At 41.2% G+C, this 23,608-nt stretch overlaps 1 protein-coding gene across 4 annotated transcripts in view; it reads left to right on the forward strand.

Annotated features, from left to right (window-relative positions):
* LOC124616726 (cytosolic carboxypeptidase 1-like) overlaps positions 1 to 23,608 on the forward strand; it is a 514,069-nt gene that overhangs the window by 178,139 nt on the left and 312,322 nt on the right. For all 4 annotated transcript variants that reach the window (XM_047145088.1, XM_047145090.1, XM_047145089.1 and 1 more), the window contains exon 16: positions 20,083 to 20,300. In XM_047145088.1, coding sequence (XP_047001044.1) covers positions 20,083 to 20,300 — 218 coding nt within the window. The remainder of the gene's footprint in view (positions 1 to 20,082; positions 20,301 to 23,608) is intronic.

The following is a 23,608-nucleotide window of genomic DNA, read 5'->3' on the forward strand; positions in this document are numbered from 1 at the left end:
TATTCTTACAGCTGCGGAACGTTCAATACCTCGCACCTCCGAATTGCCCCAGTGCCCCCCAGTTCCTTGGTGGAACGAGGCAATACGTGAGCGGCGACGTGCTCTTCGCGTTTTCAGACATCATCCTACTTTGGCCAACTGTATCCGCTATAAGCAGTTCAGTGTGCGATGCCGTCGTGTCATCCGCGATAGCAAGAAGGCAAGCTGGGACTTCTTTACTAGCTTATTTAACACCTTCACTCCCTCCTCAGAAGTTTGGAGTCTGATTTGGCGGTTATCTGGAGCGCCTAGTTTCTCCCGTCTCTGGGCTCACTGTCGTTCAGGATAAATTAGTGGACCCCATCACAATTTTTAACTCACTGGGTCAACACTGTGCTGAGATTTCGGGCTCTTCAAATTACCCGCCAGCGTTTCCCCCAAAGAAACGTGCAGCGGAAGTGCAACCTCTTGCCTTCTCCTCTCAAAATCGCGAAAACTACAATACTGTTTTCTCCATGCGGGAACTCCAACATGCACTCTCTTCTTCTTGCTCTTCCGCCCCAGGACCGGATGGTATCCACATACAAATGTTGCTGCATTTATCATACCATAGTGTACGTTACCTCCTTCGCCTTTATAATTGAATTTGGACCGACAGTACTTTTCCCAGACGATGACGGGAAGCTATCGTCATTCCTGTTCTGAAACCTGGAAAGGACAAACATCTCCCCTCTAGCTATCGCCCCATTTCTCTCACGAGTAGTGTATGTAAGGTTTTGGAGCATATGGTGAATTGCCGTTTAGCCTGGTGGCTGCAGTCTTGCAGTCTTTTAACACCTGCCCAATGCAGTTTCCGAAAGCATCGTTCTGCAGTTGACCATCTTGTTGCTCTCTCCACTTATATCATGACCAATTTTCTCTGGAAACGCCAAACAGTAGCGATATTTTTTGATCTGGAGAAAGCATACAATACCTGTTGGAGGACAGGCATCCTCCGCACACTGTTCTCTTGGGGCTTTCGAGGTCGGCTGCCCCTTTTTCTTCGTGAATTTATGGCGGAGCACACATTTCAAGTGCGGGTGAACACTACTCTCTCCCGTACCTTCTCCCAAGAAAACGGGGTACCCCAGGGCTCTGTGCTAAGTGTTGTACTGTTTGCCATTGCCATAAACCCAATTATGGATTGTCTTCTTCCTGATGTCTCGGGCTTCCTCTTTGTGGACGATTTTGCAATCTACTACAGCTCTCAACGGACCAGCCTTCTTGAACGACGTCTTCAAGGATGTCTCAATCGCCTCCACTCTTGGAGCATTGAAACCGGCTTCCGCTTTTCTCCCAGTAAGACCGTTTGTGTTAATTTTTGGCGTTGTACAGGGTTTCTTCCGCCTGCCTTACATCTAGGCCCTGTCAACCTTCCCTTTGTGGACGTTGCTAAATTCTTGGGTCTTATGTTTGACAGAAAGCTGTGCTCGTCCTCCCACGTTTCCTATCTTTTGGCTCGCTGTCTGCGATACCTAAACATCCTTTGTGTCCTGAATGGCACCTCCTGGGGAGCGGACCGAGTGGTCCTTCTCCGCCTGTATCGCATCTTAGTGCGCTCGAAATTGGACTATGGAAGCATAGTTTACTCCTCTGCTTGACCATCTATTCTTCGGCGTCTCGACTCTATCCACCACCGTGGATTACGTTTAGTGTCTGGAGGTTTTTACACCAGCCCTGTGGAAAGCCTTTATGCTGAGACTGCTGAACCTGCACTGTCCAATCGGCGGGCTGCCCTTCCGAGTTGTTATGCTAACCATCTGTCTTCCATGCCTGCAAATCCGGCCCATGACATTTTTTTCGACGCCTCCTTGGATTTAGGGTATGCTGGCTGCCCTTCCTCCCTACTACCACTGGGAGTCTGCTTCCATCAACGGCTCCATTCTCTTTCCTTCCACTTTCCTAAAACTTTCTTGACAACTTGGGGTACAGCACTGCCTTGGCTCCGGCCCCAGACCTGCCTGCTCCGTGACCTTTGTCAGTTTCCCAAGGATGGTACCCCCTTCTCTTGTTTATCGTCGGGCATTTGCTGCTCTCTGCGCACAAATGAAGGATGCCACATTTATTTACACTGATGGCTCAAAAACATCATTTGGTGTTGGAAGTGCCCATATTGTTGGCGACATCCCAAATCGATTTCGGCTTCCCGACCAGTGTTCGGTTTATACTGCAGAGCTTTACGCTGTTCTCCAGGCTGTCCAATACATCCATCGCCATCAGCGGATACAGTATGTTATCTGTTCAGATTCTCTCAGCTCTCTCCTCAGTCTCCAAGCTCTCTACCCTGTCGACCGTCTGGTCCACCGGATTCAGGACTGCCTCCACTTGCTCAACTTGAGGGGCATCTCTGTGGGGTTCCTCTGGATCCCAGGACATGTTGGTATCTGTGGAAATGAGGCGGCCGATATAGCAGCCAAGGCTGCAGTCTCTCTTCTTCGGACAGCTATTTGCATGATTCCCTTCGCCGATCTACGGGGTGTTTTATGTCGTCGTATTGCTCTTTTATGGCATGCACATTGGTCGACACTTCCCAATAATAAATTGTGGGACGTGAAAACTCTTCCCTGTGCTTGGACCTCTTCCTCCCGAACTCATCGTTGGGAGGAGGTAATTTTAACTAGACTCCGGATAGGGCACTGTCTTTTCAGCCATCGACATCTTTTAAGCTGCAGTCCTCCCCCGCTCTGTCCCCACTGCTCTCAACTGTGGGCGGTGAGACACCTTTTACTTGAGTGCCCCTATTTTACTCCGTTACGCGCCGGTCTACAGCTGTCACCTGATATATCGTCCATTTTAGCAGATGGCACGCAATCAGCCGATTGCGTTCTTGAGTTCATTGGTGCCAGTAAGATGATGTCAGTCATTTGAAGCTCTTTTGGGGGCAAACAACCCCACTTCTATAGTGGTTTTGTAAGCTTTCCTTCTGTTTTTGGTATCCCCACTTTTTGAGTTTTGCTCCCATTACTGCTGGTTTCCAGTTTCGTTTTTTAGCTTTTCCTAAGTCACGAACCGGGCGCTAATGACCGAAGCAGTTTTGCGCCCTAAAACCATAACAAATAAATGAAACACTATGTGAAAAATACTGTGACGTATTGTGGTAACAAGTCAAAATCAAGTCAACGCACAGATAAATTAATTAAGAGGCTCAGTGTATTTTGCCCTCAGAAATGTCTAATTGCATTGACCTACAAAAAAGTTTGTTGGCTTATTTGACATACTTTCAGTCCCTGTGGTCCATAGCTCGTGTTCTCGCGGTCGCGTCCTCTCTTCCCGAGCACGGGGTCCCGGGTTCGATTCCCGGGGGTCACCTGCCTTGAGTTCTCTGGGTGTTCGTGTTGTCCTCATCATTTTCATCATCATTCGTGAAAGTGGCAGATTTGGACTGAGCAGAGGTTGGGAATTTGTATGGGCACTGATAACCACGCAGTTGAGCGCCCCACAAACCGATAATAATCATCATCATCATCATCATCGTCGTCATCAGTCCCTGTGTTTTCTTACTGAAGTATGCTCTGCAGCAGTGCATGTATCAACTGTAATGAGTAGTAAAACTTCTGTGTAAAATAAATGATCACATACACTATGTGAACAAAAGTATCTGGGCACCTGGCTGAAAATGACTTAAAAGTTTGTGGCATCCTCCATCGGTAATGCTGGAATTCAGTATGGTGTTGGCCCACCATAAGCCTTGATGACAGCTTCCACTCTCACAGGCATACGTTCAAACAGGTGCTGGAAGGTTTCTTGGGGAATAGCAGCCCATTCTTCATGGAGTGCTGCTCTGAGGAAAGGTATCGATGTCGGTCAGTGAGGTCTGGCACAAAGTCGGCGTTCCAAAACATCCCAAAGGTGTTCTAAAGGATTCAGGTCAGAACTCTGTGCGGGCCAGTCTGTTACAGGGACGTTATTGATGTGTAACACTCAGTCACAGGTGTGTATTATGAACAATTGGTTGATCGTGTTGAAAGATGCAATCGCCATCCCCGAATTGCTCTTCAACAATGGGAAACACAAATGTGCTTAAAACATCAATGTAGGCCTGTGCTGTGACAGTGCCATGCAAAACAACAAGTGGTGCAAGATCTCTCCATGAAAAACACGACCACACCATAACATCATCGCCTCCAAATTTTGCTGTTGGCACTACAGACACTGGCAGATAACATTCACCGAGCATTCACCATATGGACACCCTGCCATCAGATCGCCACATTGTGTACCATGATTCGTCACTCCACACAATGTTTTCCCACTGTTCAATCGTCCAATGTTTATGCTCCTTATACCAAGTGAGATGTCATTTGGCATTTACCGGCTTGATGTGTGGCTTAAAAGCAGCCACTCAACCATGAAATCAAAGTTTTCTCACCTCCCGCCTAACTGTCATAGTACTTGCAATGGGGACTGGTGCAGTTTGGAATTCCAGTGTGATGGTTAGGAAGGATGTCTGTCTAAAACACATTACGACCCTCTTCAACTGTCAGAGGTCTCTGTCAGTCAACAGACCAGGTCGACCGGTACACTTTCGTGCTGTACGTGTCCCTTCATGTTTCCACTTCACTATCACATCGGAAACAGTGGACCTAGGGATGCTTGTGAGTGTGGAAATCTCACATACAGGCATATGACAGAAATGACACCCGATCACCTGACCATGTTCGAAGTCTGAGAGTTCCTCGGATCCGTGAGTTTCGTGGAGTGCCCCATTCTGCTCTCACAATGTCTAATGACTACTGAGGTCACTGATATGGAGTAGCTGGCAGTAGGTATTAGCACAATACACTTAATATGAAAAACATATGTATTTGGGGGTCTCCGGATACTTTTGATCGCAAGTGTATCTTGCAGAGATCTCTTTAAGGATCTGGGAATTCTTATCCTCCCTGATCAGTACATTTACTCCTTGTTGCTTTGTGTTGCTATAGTAAAAACTTGCTTCTGGCCGTGTAGACTCTGTCTCCATTTGGGTTTCAGAGTGGTGTTCCACACTCTGACAAAGATCTAGCATAAAGCAATAAATTGAGAAGCCCTACCAAAGCAAAATATACCAAGGCAAAATAAAATTAATAACAGACCTCATTAGCCACTCCTTACACAAATTGTTTGGCTAGCTAGATTCATAGACTGGTAATTGCTGTCAGCTACATGTCAGGTAGCAGTGTTTGCTACAGGACAGGTAGTACAGTATCGTAAACAGAGCTCTGTTGTTACTGGTGTATGTACCTATTTTCTTTGAAAATAACTGTGTATACACACAAATATTAAGCTACCAGTAGTACTTAAACAGTAGCTCTTCAATATAACAGCAGGAATTGCATCTTTTCTCATAGTGGCAGTGTCTTTACTTCTAATTTATTAGATTACATTTAGCTAATGTAGTCACATAGTGTTAAGCAGTAGAGTGATAGCTTTTTGTTGCTGCAGTAAACATACAGAGTTCTAATTATTTGCTTGTCTATTGTTAATGGATCCATTGACTCATTCCACACCATTGAAGGTTCTCCTTCATGGGATCTATGGAACATGAAGGGTTAATGAATGAGTGAATGTCACTGCACGACTGGCTTTTAAACTGTTGCACTTGGTGCTACACACACTCAGAAGCATTGGTCCTTGAGTACTGTTCACATACAAATTTCCCACCATAGTGACACCTTTTCAGTCATGAGTCATCACTTCAAAATATTCTTTGTAGGTAAGCATAACTTTTACAGAGAAATTGTCTGTATCAATAAGACTCTAAGTGATGTGCTTCTTTTACCCCTGGCACCCAGATGTAAATCTCCATGGTTTTCCTAAATCAGCCACAATGAGTTCTGGATAGTACTTTTAAAAAGGACTTAGCTGACTTCATTTCCCATCCTTCCCCAATTCAAGCTTGTTTTCATATCTAGTAACATTACTGCTGATGGAATGTTAAACTCCAATTTTCCTGCAGTCTTCTTCCTCTTACTCCAGATTCTCAGGTCAAAACTGTAGTACTGGCTGAAAAGTTTGTGGCAAAACAGAATTCTTATTGACTTCGTTTCTGTTTAATTAATTTAAAGTTTTTAGGAAAGAAATAATTGGAATGACAGACTGATTTCAAATTAATTACCTGTAAAGATATGAAAGATCTGTTTCTGTTCTCAGTACATTGAACAGAAAGAATAACAGTTTAAGAAGAGACATGAACTACTTTTAACTGATAAAGAAAATACAAATTAATCTGTATGCTTAATTGATACAAATTACCTGTGCAGTAAATGCAAATCTGAGACCAGGTTGGGATATGCTTCAAATTGTGTTTGAGTGGTGCCTACAGTTACTTTTGCTGTGAAATTCATTTCGTATTTTCTAAATGTTCATGTTGAATGTATGCATAGGAGGTTTACCTAGACAGAAATATTAATGCTGTGGATGTAACAGAAGATGCCTGTAGCAACACATCCCTTAGCAGTTCCTTCCAGAGATTCTCATTCCTTGGCCACCACACAGACAAGACTTCTACTGGAAGGCAAGTGTACAGTCAATGTTTTTAGAATAATGTCCTCATGTGAGTCTCTACATCTTTCATTGGCTGCAGATCACAGAGTTGTCAACAGTTTTATTCAGTGCTGTTTGCATCCTCTGGTTAGGTTCACACACATGGCAAAACTGTTCCCATTGTCTGACGGGCTGAGGGAGGAAATTTCCAAAACATGCCTTTTGTGTACCAGGAGTTCACATTTGTACACAGTGCAAGCAACAAGAAACTGTATCAGAGTTCCTTCTCTGTGTTGAATGTCATTGTTGTAGGGGTTGTGTAAAATCATCTTGTGTGTGTTAAGATTTTTCTCTTACACTCATATTCTATTACAAACTTTGCAACATAACATATCAACCTAATGTACCAATTTTAGAATTAATTTCAGTCTTCCAGTACTTGTAATCAGAATAACGATTTTCATTATTGATGTATCTGATATTTCTCATTTCCACTACAGTCATTTTGTTGGAATTTACTCCAACTTCAGAGACCCTAATTGTTGTTCCACCGTGGACATTAAGGGCTACGTAGTCCATTGTTGGATTTTTGAAGCACATAGTATTTCCACTTCTTACCTCATCAGCTATACAGCTGAGCAGTTTGAAGAAGACCTTATTTTTCCAGTCATGTCTTACAAGCATCATATCTGATAAATATAATCTAATTGAAAATAAAATATAATTGGATGGATAAAAAATCTACTCACCAAGCACCACCAGGACAAAATATATAAGGAAATGTACAAGCTTTTGTAACCTTCTGGCAGAAGGGTTGAAGGGGAAGGAAGAGGAATGAAAGAAAAGGACTGGTGAGTTAGGAGATGGGCAGAGTATGAAAAAGTCGCCCAGAAGCCCAGGTAAGGGGAGATTTAGCAGACTTGATGAGAAAAGAAAACTGACTGAGGGGGACTCCACTGAACCAGATCTGAAGATCTGAGAGTGAGAGTGTAAAGGTGGAAGATAGCGTAATATGTATGACAGAGGTTACTGACAAGACATGGTGCATGAATTAATAAAAGTGGAAAACTAAGTTCATTATGCTGGGTAGCGGTGGTGGGAAGGGGGAGGGGGGGGGGGGGTTACAGGTCAGAAACTGAAAGATACAGAAAACTAAAAGGGTCTGAAGAAAGGAATAGTTTCCGAGAAGAAATGCATATTAACATAAATTAAGGCCAGGTGGGTGGTGAGAGCCAAAGACATGTTGTAGCACCAGTCCCCATGTGCAAGTTTTGAGAAACTAGTGTCTGGGGGGAAGAGTCCAGATGGTATGTGTGGTGTAACAGGCACCTAAGTCATGACTGTCATGTTGTAGAGTTCTGAAGCAGTATATTGTTTGTTGCCAGTATACACCCTCTGCATCGGCCCATTCATCCTATCTGATAACTTGGTGGTAGTCATACCAGTGTAGAAGGTCGAACAGTGTTTATGCAACAGCTGGAACATGACCTGTTGTTTCACAGGTGGCTCTCCCTCTGGTAGAATATATTTTGCCAGTTACAGGCTGGTGGAGGCAGTGCCATGAGGGTGCACAGTCAAGTGTTACAGCGGGGAGAGTTAAAAAGGTAGGAGCCATAGGGTAGGGAAGTAGATGCAGGAGCAGTGTAGAGTCTGTCCAGTATATTGCACAGATTGTAGGAGCAATGAAAAGCTGTTGTAGGTGTGGTGGGGAGAATGTCAGACTAGTAAGAAACTAGTAAGTGAAGTTATATCTTATCTTCTTTGTAATCAGTCTGCTGATACAACAAACATTAGTGTTCTTGTGATGAAAATTGCCCATGACCTATTTCCTATTCTTATAAATCCTGACCTGATTGTCTTCTCTTGCTAATACTTGAGTATTGGATCTTCTCTCTCAAATTTTCTACCTTGGTCTCCTCTCCATCATCGAAAATGTCAAAAAATTGCTGTCTCTTTTCAGAAGCTAGTAATACATTCCAATAATTTTGCTGTGAAACTTCTTAATTCTCTGCGCACTCTAACTGCTTGCACTGTCTCAGCACTATACTTCTCTGTATTACACTTTCCAACTACTACCATAAATAAAAATGCCTGCTTTCTTCAAAACTATCACTCTTTTCCACTAGTAAAATGACATACTCCTTCCATCAATCTTTACACTTCAACAAGGCAGCTTCTTTTTCATTTGTGACTTCCTTCTTAATAAAATTTGCACATATATTGGTATATTGTTTCTTCTGTTGGATCAAAGCATGCTCTTTTGCACACACATTACACAGAAATTGCATTAAACATAGGGTGTAAACATTTATGTTACACTTGCTTTATTTTTGAGTTGATACACAAAAACATACAAAAAAGTCCTAAGATAGGTTACATTGAATCAACATTGCACTCAGGATAGTAAAGATTATGGTACTGTGTTCCAAATTATAATGAATAAACTTTTTTGGATCCCAAACAATTGCTAGAGTGTCTTTTTCAGAGATGCTATAATTCTTTTCGCTGTTAATCAGTCTGCAGCTGATGAAGACTATTATCTTGTATTGCTTTCAATCTTCCTCCTGTTTTCCTTGAAACAGATGGTATCCTATCCCATGGTCACTTGCATCAGGAGTCAATGCAAAAGGGATAGTGCAATATTTGAGACTTGGCTAACATTTCCTTCATCAATTCAAATATTCATTTGCATTCAGATGTCCATATCCAGATGCTGTTCTTCTTGCACATCTTCATTAAGTTTGGCTCATTGCGTGCTTGATTATGAATGAATTTACGATAAAATTCTCATGTCCCAACCCGTGATTTTAGTTGCATTTTGCTTTGAAATTGCCATACAGGCCCTTGGTTTTTGGATTATGATGAGTGGTGTTGCCCATTGGCTGTAGAATGTCTTGCTGCTCTGGGTGATCATCTTTGAGGTTAACACAAAATATAAGTGATATTGTTTGGAAAAGAGGCCATAAGTGCTTTATATGTAATGTGAGCATCCAATTCTGTTGCTATTTCTAGGCGTGGTTCCACAAGAGTGGCAGGCTTTATACAAAATTGTCTATTTCAGTGTTGGATGACATGAACAGATTCTTGAACAAACATCACCTGCTTCATGTCAGAAGCATAGTTAGTTGCCCCAAGAACAGAATTTCATTGTGACCATGTGCCAAAACTTGTGATTCCACAGGTTTTAACTGTGGCACTCCAATGCTAAAGTACAAATGTAAGAGAGACTGATGATGTACCCATATCACAAAGAAAATTAGTTGGCATCCCTTATTGTATAACAGAAAACATTGATTTGTTTAGGGAGAGCACATCACCATGACTAAGTGATGGGTACTGTTTATCTGTGCCACTACACTATGGGTCTGCGTGTGGGCATGCAAGGCTTGCCACAGCAGCCTTTTGTTACACACAGTACATTCTGCTTTGAAGAAAGTTCAGCAAATAGCTCCTTGGAGGTGGCATTCTGTACATGGATGCTTCACTAAGCACAATGGGAATTTTGGCAAATGCCTGTAAATGCAGGGCATATTGATTTGAAATACTTATAGCCAGTCAAACCCACTTTTGTGTTACTTTTATGGTGACAGGCATTAGGAGCAGTGGGTTTTGAGTCCTAAAAGGTAGATAAGAAAATCTCAGAACTTCACAGTTTGTTGAGGAAGCTTGCTGTGTCACTTGTTAATTCCACATTTACATCTATATCCTTCCTTACATATATACCTACTCTGCAAGCCACCATATGGTGTGTGTGTGTGTGGGGGGGGGGGGGGGGGTTTCCTTGTACCACTGCTAGTCAGTCCTTTCCCTTGTCCACTTAAAAATAGGAGTGAGGGAAACGCAACTGTCTATATGATTCCGTACGAGCTCTGATTACTTGTGGCTTCTCGGTCCTTATGTTACATGCGTGTTAATAGCAGTGCGATAGCTCCGCAGTCTGTCACAAAAGCCATTTCTCTAAACTTTATCAATGGTTTTTTAAGAAAATGATGTCTTCTTCCCTCCAGAGATTCCCATTAGTTCATGGAGCATTTTTGTAATACTCACATAATGTTGACTGAATCTACTGGTAACAAATTAGCAGGATGCCTCCCTGTTGCTTGGATGTCATCCTTTTATGCAACCTGTTGGGAATTGCGAAGTACTGTAGTGGAACTCAAGACTGGGTCACACAAGTTTTCTCTACACTTTCTCACTTATCAGTGAATTATACTTCTCTAGAATTCTCCCAGTAAACTGCAATCGACAATTTGCCTTCCAAACAAACGACTTTACCTGCTTGTTCCATTTGACCACTAATACTGTATTCAAACATGACAGGATCTTTTTCCTACTCATCTGCAGTAACCTTCATTTTTCCACATACAGAGGAAGCTGCCATTCATCACACCAAACAGAAATTGTGTCAAAGCCATGCTGTATCCTCTTGCAGTCACTCAAAGATGACACTCTGCCATATGCTACAGCATTATCAGCAAACAGTCACACATTGCCACATGCTGTATATGACAAATCGTCCATGTACATAAACAACAGCAGTGGCCCTACCACACTTCCATAGGGTGCTCCTGACAATATCCTTATCTATGAACACTCACCATCTAGGGCATGAACTGGGTGATATTACATACATATTTGGGAATCTCTTTCAATGTGGCAGATCCAGAGGTAGTTTTTCCTGGGTGATGCAAACAAATCTGGTTCTGGTGCAGGATTCCTTGAAGTGTAGCTGCCAGGACAAGCTTGCCGCCTTGCTGGGCAGTGATGGAGCCATGTATCAAGCCATGACTATGTCTGAAAGTGGACACCCAGACAGTGACGTCCATCTTAATAGATGCGACTACTGCTTCTTCTACCAATGGAGGCTGTGGTAGATGTAATGATGAATGATGAGGGTGTTTATGCAAGAGTTCTGCCACCTATGGTTATGGATTGGTGTCACCCAGTAAATGGATAAAGAGAAAAGCAGAGTAGAATCAATAGGCACTGATATCAGCTGTTTTTCCATCTATGTTGTAAACACGTGCCTAATCATTTGACCATGGCATTAGAGACAGAATGAAACAGAGTTGTTGTAATATACTTGAATTCATTTCAGATGCAAAATGATTGAAAACCAGCAGATCCAACCTGCTGTTCATTATTGGTGAGAAGGATCCATGGGGCTCCTCCCACAGGAAAATAGTGGCCAGGGTGTTAGTGGTATCCTCCATTGTGATCTGTTGCATTTTTGTGATGTATGGGAAAAGAGAAGCACATCTAAAATGGAATGGACCTGCTGTATTGACAAACACCAATCCCCTAGCTGGGTAGCCACAGGCCACAGCTGGTAGACTTGTAGTGGTACTGGTTGCTGCATCTGACAAGCTTGTCATTGTTGAGCCACAAATGCACCACCATTCCATTCTTCATTCTGGAAATCCTCCTATGGCATTGATGCAGGAGTCACAATATATTGGAGTACAGAATCTCCAGACTACTGATCGAATAATAGGCTACCTTTGAAAAGGCAATGGACATGGCATCATTAAAAGAAATTAAGTTCTGTGGAGGCTTCTGAAGGAAGAACTTGTGGCCAGCCAGTTTGTATGAATTGGCAAACCTATCTCAAGAGTGAATCCTTACATATGGTTGCTGTAATATCCCTGGAAACGATGGAGAAACTCTTTCACTCTTCCAGCTACCGAACAAGGTGGTGCAGTGGTTAGCACAGTGGACTTGCGTTCAGGAGGACAACAGTTCAATCCCGTGTCTGGCCATCCTGTTTTAGGTTTTCCATGATTTCCCTAAATCTCTTCAGGAATATGCCAGAATGGTTCCTTTGAAAAGGTCTTGGCTGACTTCCTTTCCCATCCTTCCCTAATCCGATGAGACCGATGACCGACCCCCCCCCCCCCCCCCCCCCCTGCAGAAACAACCCAACCCACTATTCCAGTTGTGAGTCAGTGTAAAAGCAGTCTTGTGTTATCAAATTCCTCTTAGAAATCTGTAGGAAACTAAGACAGTGCATCTGCATTCATGTACTGAGCCATTGTACAATAATAAATGGAATATTGCTAATTTGATTAAAAAAAAGAGCCCAGCATTGTAACCTCTGAGATGCTTATTCAGGCAATATTGACTTAGAGCTAAACATGGACAATGGCTTATGATCTGTGACCACATGAAATTTGTTGCCTTAAAGAGAAAAGCAGAACAACCAAAGGTAGTTGTCAATGTCTCCTCTTTCTGGGAATAATTTTCTTGTACCATGGTGAGCATCTTTGAGGTGAATGCAGAAGGTCATTCCATGCGGTACAGCAGTGTTGGTGCCACATGGTGATTATCTGTGGCCTACACTGGAGCTAAGTCATGCTGATACAAAGAAAAGGAACAGTTTGCAGACATTGCATCAGCTTAAGAAATGCTTGGTACACTGGAAAGGAACACCATTTCTTCAGTCGATTCAACGGATGAGCAATGGTTGCAATTTGATGGATAAATGAGTCATAATATGTAACCTTTTCTCATAAAAACCTGCAGGTTCTTTATATTATTGAGTGTAGGAATATAGAAAATGATGGCCACATACTCCGACATCAATTTAAGACTGTCCCAGCGAAAGATACATCTTATATACTTAATGGAAAGGTGAAAGGAGGAGCATTTTGACAAGCTACGCTTTAACACAGCTCGCAAAAGCACAGGAACTACTCACTGAAGATTGACTGTCAGCTCCTCTTGAGGGCATCCTGTGTGATACCAATTCATCGTCTAGGTAACTGATGCATTGTTAAATACTGACAATAGTTTGTTCTAAAAATTTCTTAATGATTGCTGGTGCATTAGCAGTACCGAAAGCTGACATTGGTAGATACCGTAAGGAGTATTTAATACCAGAATGGCTTTGGAAACCTTGTCCATAGGAATTTGAAAATAAACTTCCAAAAGATCAAACTTAGAGAAGTTAGTGACCCATTTCCAATTTTGAATATAATTCATTGAGCTGCAGAACAAGGTTTAAATCCATACTCAACCAAGTGTTTACCTTCTTTTTGAAGTCCTCGCAAAGACATAACATTCCACTTAGCTTGTGAACAGTGACTTAAGGTGATGCCAGTCTGTTACAAGGAATCAGGGACAGCACTTATAACTCTTACAAGCAATCCAGTTCTACTTGGACTTCATCCCACAAGGGTAAAAGGATTGGAAGGACTCTGAAAATTTTTGGTGCAATGTGGGCAAAAAAATTAGAACCTATTCCTAAGCCTGGAGAAAACAACAATTATGTAGGAGACATGCAGATTCAACTTCTGCACATGGAACAGTATTCTGAATTGCTTAAAATGATTTTTGGATAAAGAATCCAAATTTTGTATACTCATCCAGGCCAAATATATTTTCAATTTAGGGTTATGGTTATGTGTTTGTATGTTAATTTCAGAACTAACTGGCCTGGTATTGGACTTTCATGATGAGTTTTAGAAGACTGCATAGCTGCATCTGATAATTTTAAAGGCAGAGATCCCAATTTGCATTATGTAGGGTAATTAATAATTGATATTGAGGCCACTATATTGAAAAGGAATAATATTATTACCATATGAACTGTTGCAGACAGCATAAGACTGTATGGTGTAATCTTGAAGATGTGCTGTCATTCATTTGTACAGGCACAGTTGAGGGCTCTAACATACATCTGATCCATGATCCTAGTGAAAATTGTGTTGACAGGCATCATTATAATTAGGGAATCACACATATCATGTATAGAAAAATAATCAATACAAATTCACAGTTTACAAAAATTTTGCTGAGGCTGTACAGTAAAACTGTTATGGTGCTGTGTTTGATTTTTGTCCAGTCTTGTGGGAGCTTCTGCACTGCCGTCTGGACTGATCGACATTTCTGGAAATCCATCATCAGGTTGGCCGTAGAGATGGCAGTTCTGGTATCTCAGTCTGTGGCAGTCATAGCCTAAGCTGCTTGAAAAATCTCAAATGCCGTAGCAATACAGAAAATTTTCAGTAAAAAAGGATCTGACTGCCATATTGCATGAACATGCTGTTCACTATGCAGTACTAATCTAATGACCATGACACATATTAATGATTCTGCTTACAATAATCCAGAAGAACACCTTCTACTCAGTCCTTGTTGGTCTGCAATATTTGATTCCTATCAGATGTTGCCTTACGATGTTGATGAAACTCTAAATGAGCAGCTACCATATGCATTTTTATCACAAAGTGTTCACTTAAAAGCGAGTGAATAGAGGTGAGGGGCAGCAGTAATTGGTCAGGTAAAGAAGCCAATTTTTGCACATGATAATAGAGCTGTGGGTTTGTAGATAATAGAAGGGCATGCTGTAGCTCAATGTACTTAATGTCACTTGTCTGGAAATGAAGTGCTAAACATTTTTGCAAAACTTCTTGGTCCTCTTGAGCTTCGTTGAATGGAAGGAAAGTGAGGTAACCAGAAGTGATTGTAGATTGCTGGATCAGTCAGCTTCTGTATGAGATGTTACACTGCTCAAGCTGTTGTTTCCAGAGCTTAAAAAATTGTACATCCCTCTTGGTCGGAACACTCGGCAAAATGGCCTGACAAGACCTATTCCATCTTAAAGCAGATTGCATTTTTAAAAAAAGTGCAAGAGAACACTGTTTGTGGGATTGATTGGGGAGCTCTCAGATATAAACCATACCCTCAGTGCACTTATAGGCCATTAGTCTGTTTACTGAAAATACTACTGCAAGTGATCTAGCCATACATCGATGGTAGAAAGGCTAATCACAGTCCAGGAGAAAAACTATGTAGCACAGGGTTGTTGTCAATAGTACACTGGAGAGCTTGCTGTAAATGTTGGGTTGCTGCAGCAAGTGAGGCCATGGCCATCTGTGGCAGCCCATAAATCTGTTGTAGATGTTTTGCCACTTGACCAGGTGCTGGCAGATAATCCTTTTGCTCCATGCCTACTGACCTCACTAGCTGAATGCATGATTGGACTGATTGATCCATCAGTCCATCCAGCAACATTAAAGGGCCAGTGACTTTTGAATGGTTGGTGTCTTTCTTTTTTGAGTGAAAATTCTCCCCATCATGACTCTGTCCTATCACATTGTGCAGCACAAGATACTGGCACAGCTATTACATGTCACAAATCTCTAATCATCATTTTCATTAAAAAAAATTTTTTTAATGTATTTCCATATTCAGTTAGTGAAACAAATGTGGCGTAATTCGCTTGGAAATGTTTAAGTTCATCAGAGGTTGAGGTAGGCAAATCATGAGAAGTCCAAGTACAACCACAAGTGCATTGGCAGCAGATAGAAGTGCAGTCTCTATATCAAACCAAAAACAGTCCAAACCTTTACAGACTTTATAATAAAAAGCACACTGAGATCACTGTAGAACACTGGCACTGGCAGCCACTGCTACTGAATACGGAAAGCTGCAGTTGGCCTTTTATCGGCCCTGGTGGTTGCCACAGATCTTATGCCAGCTGTTTTACTGTGTTCCCATCAGACATCATACAGATGATTTATATTCTGTTTTGAAGCTCAGCATTTAATGGGGCTGCTAAAATAGTAGATAAAGGTACACTTCAAGACAAAAAAAATTGATGCACATGCGAGCTAAAGAAATTGGTCACAAAATTATATTCATACAGGTATTAACGGTAAAGACAAAATCACAAACTTTGGCAGCCAAAGGTTAAATGTGTGACTCTGCTGCACAATTTCACCATACAGCTGGCAAGGATGTTAAACAGGGGCATGTTGATACCATGGCATAAAGTCATTGCGCATTTCATTCCATGTTCTCAGTTGGACAGTAACTATGCTTCACACACAGTTGCAGATGTCAGCATTTGAGAGAGGACTTGTAGTTGGGATCAGTTAAGCCAGTTGGAGTAATTGGTGTCTCACTCAACATTTGAATAGGAGTGATGGAACTATTTGATGATGTTAGTGGGAATGGATAATCTTAGTGTCAAGAAGGAAGTGGTCGGCATAGGGAGTGTGGTGTGCATACTGTAAGACCTTCGGTACACACACCATCAGATTATTTGACTTGTCGCTCTAACGAAGTAGGCGAGTGTCAGCAATATGTCTCATGGTCTTATCGTGGCGTGTTTATCTTCTGCCGTTAGGTCAGACGATAGAAATGCCACTTGCACGCTTAGAGTAGCAGATTGATGGTTGCCAACTTTAAACAGAACTTGATTAATTTTCACACACATTTATTAAAATAATAAAAAGCACAGACATTACATAACTTGATTCTGGATGCTGTTTACAATTGACAATCTGAAGTTCCTTTGGTCTTGTTACATTAAGCTTATTCTCACATATCTCTAATACTTGACAAAGTGTCTATACATTTATCTTCATGGCTATGTACAGGAATATGATGATCTTATTAGGCGCAGACTGAAACTTGACTATAGACTGGTAAGACTAATGCAGACTGACTAATCGGAGGTCTGTACACTCGTTATAATACCTCACGCACTCAGGTATCACTGCGCGAGTGTGATCCGCGAGGAGAAAAAGTTCTATGTTAGCAGCAATCTCATTGGCTGCGTTACATATTAATACACGGATCGGTGGAAGCAGAATTTGGTCCATCTCTAAGGCAGCGCCATCTCGTAGTGCAGAGACAGACGAGTGCTGCGCCTGCGCTGTTGTGCTTAGCGGGGCATGCTCTAGTGGGAAAGTTATGTACGCGCTGAATACGCGGAACTATGTACACAACAGGGAGACAACAGAACGTGAGGACTGAACAATTGTCAGAGAGGCATTCAGAGCTCCAGAATCATCATCATCATCATCAATATCATCAATCCAACATGCAACTGGTGCTTCAGTGTCTGCAGTGGTAGATGACCCATAGATTGTTACCTGGGAAGAGTGAAATGAGATATCAGGATGTCAATTGATTTGTTTAATTAACTTCTTTATTACCCCGCCCTTGGTCGTAGTACACCAGGAACAGCTTGGTGGAGATGTCCAGTTGCCTCTCATGCGAAACAACAGACGTCTGGCATTGCTGACAATGCAAAGAACAGGGCCGAGCATGGCATCACTATAATGCTGCTGACAGTGACGTCTCCAGCTGCGACCATGATGACAGAGTGGCAGTGCAGTTGACAGTGCTGTGGAGGCAGCCATGAGCTCCCTCGAGAGAGCGGGCAGCTCTCTGCTCCAGCAGTGGCTGCTCTCATGAGCAGGGCAGACTGCGCCATCCTGTGGTCGAATAGCAGACACCCTACTGCATTCTGGGATGTTGCTCTGGGTGTCACAGGCTCATGGTGTAGGCTGTGATACTGAGACAAAAATAGTTTAGTACATGGTTGGCTGAGTACTTACATGCTCCAGTCTGTGTTCTTTTAGGGCTTGAGGCACATACTCTAAACATCTCTGTGATGGCAGGTGAGGAAAGCTTCCATCCTTCTGTTAGTGTATTGCAGCATTGGCTGTTGCTATACTGTGTGCATCTGACTCTGCTTCAAAATGCCTTTTGATCATGTTTTGCTTCACAATGCATAACACACTTGGTTTCCTGTGGCTGGCTCTGTTGCAACTCACTTCCAATCTGGCATACTTTTTGATCTAATACAGTCGGTATGCTACAACAAGGTCCATTAAGAGGCAGCTCACAGAAAGGGGGCTAAGATCACAGCACTCCTTGCACTGACTACCATTGATCTCAATGCACCAGCAAGGCCGTTTGCAGTCATGTTGGGCAAATTTGGCCTTGAATCTCATTGACTGGAGTAGAATTATCTTCAGTGAAGATTCCCACTTCCAACTGCGCCCTGATCACCGTTGAAAGTATGTCTGGTGATGCCCCAGTTAGCTGTGAGATACCAACTTGACTGTCGACCACCATATGAGCCTGACATCCAGGAGTGATGGTCAGTGATGCCATTTCATTTCATAGCAAGACCCCTTTGGTTGTTATTCCTGATACCATTACGGCACAGCAGTACATGGAATATATTCTACACACTGTTTTATTGTTCTTCATGATAAGGCATCCTGGGCTTAAATTTCAGCAAGATAATGTCCGCCTGCATGTAGTGAGAGTTTCTATTGCTTGTTTTTGTACCGGCCAAACCCTACCTTCATCAGTGAGGCCAACAGATTTTCCCCAACTGAGAATGTTTGGAGTATTATGGGCAGGGCCCTCCAACCAGTTTGGGATTTTGGTACTCTTAGGAGGCACCAGTGGGACAGAATTTGTCATGATGTCTCACAGGATATCCAACAACTCTGTCAATCATTGCCAAGCCAAATAACTGTTTGCATAAGGGCCAGAGGTGGACCAACATGTTACTGATGTCTGACGTGCTCAGTCCCCCCTCCCCCTTGGAGGTTATTTCAGTAAGGTTGATTATGTAAGTTGAAACAAGTATACAGTACTCCTGTAGTGGCCAGTGAGAGAAAATTCATAATGTGAGTTTGTTGCAATATAATTTTTTTCCATTCCTGCCCTGTACTCATCACACACGTATTCTCAGGTCCAACTGTAGTGCTGCAAAGTTGTATTCCACTTATCAGTCAGCATATTATTATAACCTAAAACACAGGTTTTGGAATTAACTAGATTGAAGATGACATTCCCACTAAAACAAGGTGCTGAGCTTGAAAATCTCCTAGGGTTTGCTGCCAGATCCTAAAATCAACGTGGTCCAATATTTCAGCGATCCAACTGTCTGCCATCTTCAGGAGAATGCTGCTACTGCTACTGCTACTGCTACTGCTACTGCTACTGCTGAGTCCTGCTGAAAACTGATTCCAAGGTTGCAAGTCATTGTCTTATATAGGCCTCCCTACTGAACACCATGCATGTATCACAGTTGCTGCCCTCCCAAGATGGGGCTGGTGATGCCGCTCTTAGTATAACACCAGTGGCAATGATACATCACACTCAGAGACTATTTTCAAATACTCAGGCTGGCTGCACTGAACAACGTTCTGTTTTGATGGAGGACAGTATCGGGTTCCACGTCCTAAGGGGAAAAACCGTTGTCTCTTTTAATCAACTTGTCTGTCAACCTAATTTCAGTTGCCTCTTTATAAACACTGTTCCAAAAACCGAAATTGTTGGCAACTGTTGCAGTTTAGTCAAATTTCATTGCATGCTCTTCATTTAAGCAATGTTCTGCAACCAGCGTGTAAAAATAGTCTTTGAGTGCAACATATCGTTGCTGCTGGTGATCTGCTAAGGGCAGTGCCATCAGTTCAGTCTTGGACAGCAGCAATTGTGATGGACAGCACATGAGCATGCATGGCACAGAGGACTATATAGGGCAATAATTTGTAGCCTTGGCATCAGCTTTCAGCGGGGCTCGGCAGAAGCAGTGTGCTGCTGAAGATGGTGGACAATTGGATCACAAATATTGAATAGTGTTGACTTTAGGATCTGACAGCAAATGCAATGGGACTCTAAAGACTTGTTTTGTAAGGAAAGGCCACAGTCACAAGCTGCTGAGCTATCCATAGGAGGATATGTTTATGCATTACGTTGTACCTCCTCAAATTATGCAGAAGTCATCTTACTTCATGATGTAAAGCTAATTATTGTAATCTCATTACATTTTGTCTTTTCCAGGTATGAAGCCAATAATGTACTCTGTACAAGAAGCTGTTGCTGGACGTTCTGGGTGGGTGCGTGTTGGCACAGACATTTGCTACTACAGAAACAGCTACCAGAATCCTGCTGGAAAATACAGGACTTATCTGACAACAACTTTTTCTCTCAAGTTCCCACATGCAAACGATATCTGCTATATTGCATATCATTTTCCTTTCACATATTCTCGGTTACTGGTTAGTGATACTTATGTTTTGCAGAATTTGTCTATAAATTACATATGTGACTCATTGTGTCTAATTTTTTAGCTTGCCTTCCTTTATACTTTATTACAATCTTTATTTATTACAGAAACAATTGTATAAAAAAGAACCAAGGATTGCCATCCAGGAACCTCTTTATAAGTGGACCTTAGAAATCTTATTAAGAGAAGTGGATGAATGTAGCCGCCATTTTTGTGTGAGGTTTAGAAAAAAATTACTACCATAATATTGGCTTAAAACAGCTGAAAGGAGAGAGGAGAGGGGGGGGGGCGTGTCAAAACTGGATAAGAAATTTGTGGAGTTCAGATAACAGGATCACTTAGCATTTTGATTTGAGAAACTTGCAAAGCTGACAGAAAAATTTAGCTGACATTTAACATTCAAGATTGGGCAAAGTTAATGCTTCATTTTTTGGAGGAGAGATGACAGCTTACAATTGAATGAATGTCGCACTGTACTAAAAAAGAAAGAAAAGAAGATCCAAAATTCATTGAACCTTCTAACCAAATATTCATTTTTCAAAGTCCTTCTCCACTCATTGCTCCATGCCCTTACTTAAGTGTCAGTTCATCACAATGTTCAGCATAAATGATTTATTTGTTGTGACACAAACACTTTAGTTAATAAAAGAATCAAAGGTTTGGTTCTGGGAAAATAGGAAAATAAAGATTATAAATAAAAAACATGAAGTATTAAGTTACTTAGCCTATTTTGTATGGTGCAAGTAAATATTCTAAGGCTTCTCAACAGGCAATTCATTCAAAGTTGTCATCCATTTTAAAGATCCCTTGGGGTAATTCATAACAATAGCTGTCTCACCAACATAAGTGAAGAGCGGTGAGAAGCGAGCAGGTATAAGCTGTGCATCACCAATCAGGTGACAGTAACTTTCAGGGAGTATATCTTACCAGAGACAAAGTTGTAGTAGGTAGCGGAATGAGGATCTATAGAATGAATATTACAACAATCCCATAATTTAGATATGAGCTGAATAATTACTGTAAAGGGAAAGGCAGAATGATTCCCCCTGTTAAGTACAGTTGGAGGTTAACATTCAGGTAATTGATGGAAATAAGTGACAGTTTAAAAAGTTCTTATTTTTACTTTGATATAATTTTTGAAACTGACATGCAATGGCTGCTATCACTGACCAAATGTTGTTTTTGTTTTTACATATCACTTTCAAGTGAAATCACTGCATTTGAACCAGATTTTCCTTTAGACTTCCGTCATTCCGGATGTCCCATGCCATCATGTCATTTGCCATGTTTCCACATTTTTCTCTAATTACAAATTTAAAAGTGCATCTCATATTGTTATCTGATGAACACTTATGTAATAAGTGGAGATATGTAATATCTCCAAAGAAAAAATTCATTGCATTATATCAGGACCTAATTATGACCAATTTACATTCTGGGGACTCCCAATAACAGGAATATGTACAATTCAGCTATGAATATGACATTAGCATGAAATATAATGGTACCTTATTCTGTAGTAAAGCACACACTGTCCTTATCATCTGGTGCTGTAACAGCTTTCATAGAATTATTGCATATTTGTCAACATTCATTGTAACAAAGAGAATCTAAAGACTCACACCACAGTCATAGAAATGAAATGGAAATTTCAAACAACGGGGACACCAAGTTAAAATATTAACAATCTTAGGAAAAGGATAGACTGCTTCGTTGTGCCTGTCTGCAACTCACCAGATCATCTTTACAGTGAGTAGCAATCTATCCTTTTCCTAATAGTGTTGCAATAGAAATTTCTCAGTTTCAAATTGTGGATTTATTGCACAAAAGATCCCAGTAATGACAAAGTATTGGGTAACACTCATTTCACAAGACTTTCTGCAAATGTGATATTATTTTGATGTCACACACAGTATCAATAATTGCAGAAATTGCAGTCAACAAGGAAAGAATATGAATGTCGTTTTACTTTCAGACATTTAAGCTGTCCTCCCAGGTTTCTTCTTCCTTGTCATAAATATCTGCTGTTTATTTCAGAACTTGTAGCAATTTCCAAGTGTGTGGTCAGGCAGAAACCTGAGAGGACTGATTAAATGTCTATGAATAAAACGAACAGCAGTAACATTCGTATTCTTTCCTGCTTATGTTCTTTGCTGCTTGTTTTACTCACAGAAATTTTGGATGTCCTCTAGGATCTTGCCATACCACACACTCAGAAATCACCAAATATTTATGTCATCCTTTTTTCTCTGAAATGTAAATAACATCGAATACTGCAGAACATGCATCTTAGATTCGTAAGAAAGGCCAGGAATGTGTTAATGATGTTAAGATGAAAGAAAAAATATTTGCGTGTAGCAGGATGCGAACCTACTCTTTAAACATGATAAACGATAACGTTCTCCATTAGGCTAGAACTTAGTCATGTGATATTAACCTCCTGTCAAGGTTGTTATAATATTTCTTGGAGGCTCATATCATTGATGCATTATTATCTGACATTTAATGGCGATTGTGACATTTTTGTGATAAATTTTCAGTGTGCTGTTTCAATGTAAGATATAATACAAATGTGTCTCGTGCTTAGTTTGTAAATAATTGATGATAACAACTTGCTCCAGCAAGAGCATTAACCATTGATAAATCATTAAGTGATATTTAATTATAGCAATAATTATAATAAATCAAACCAAGAATGAAGTGTTCTTATCTAACTCCGATACACATGCATGAAGTTTTGTGGGAGGCCTGTGTCAAACTGTAATGAAAGTCTATAGCTGTTCCTGCAGTTGTTGACGTTGCACGTGATGTCAAAATGGTGTCACATTTGCAGAAAGTCTTTGAAATGAGTGCTACCTCAGATTATTGAGTCCACTGGCAAGAAACTTGGCTTCAGGTAACTACAGAATATTGCTCAAGGTATACTGGGTTGTTGTTCTTCTGTTCTTCCATTTCCAATATTTTCAATTTACCTTTTCTAGGGTAAATGATTGTGAAAGACAGGTCTACTGAATAACTAGACCTAATTCCAGCAATTAATGGAGGAGATAAAAAAGAAAAAAATGGCAGCTTGGACAGCATAAGTGGTAACAATCATAATAAATTTGGTCTTTTCCCTTAAGAGGTTTCCATTAAATGGTTTGTAAAAAATGAAGGAAATAAGGAAAATTAACTTCTCATATAACTTTGTGAAATTGAAGAACCTAAATATGTGCTGTGTATAACAAAACATATTTTAGAAATTAAAAAAAAAAAGCAACAAATGCACCCAGAGGAGTATGAGTTAGTCTCATTCTATCA

This window comes from Schistocerca americana, chromosome 5, assembly GCF_021461395.2.
Source record: "Schistocerca americana isolate TAMUIC-IGC-003095 chromosome 5, iqSchAmer2.1, whole genome shotgun sequence".
NCBI classification, from domain to species: domain Eukaryota; kingdom Metazoa; phylum Arthropoda; class Insecta; order Orthoptera; family Acrididae; genus Schistocerca; species Schistocerca americana.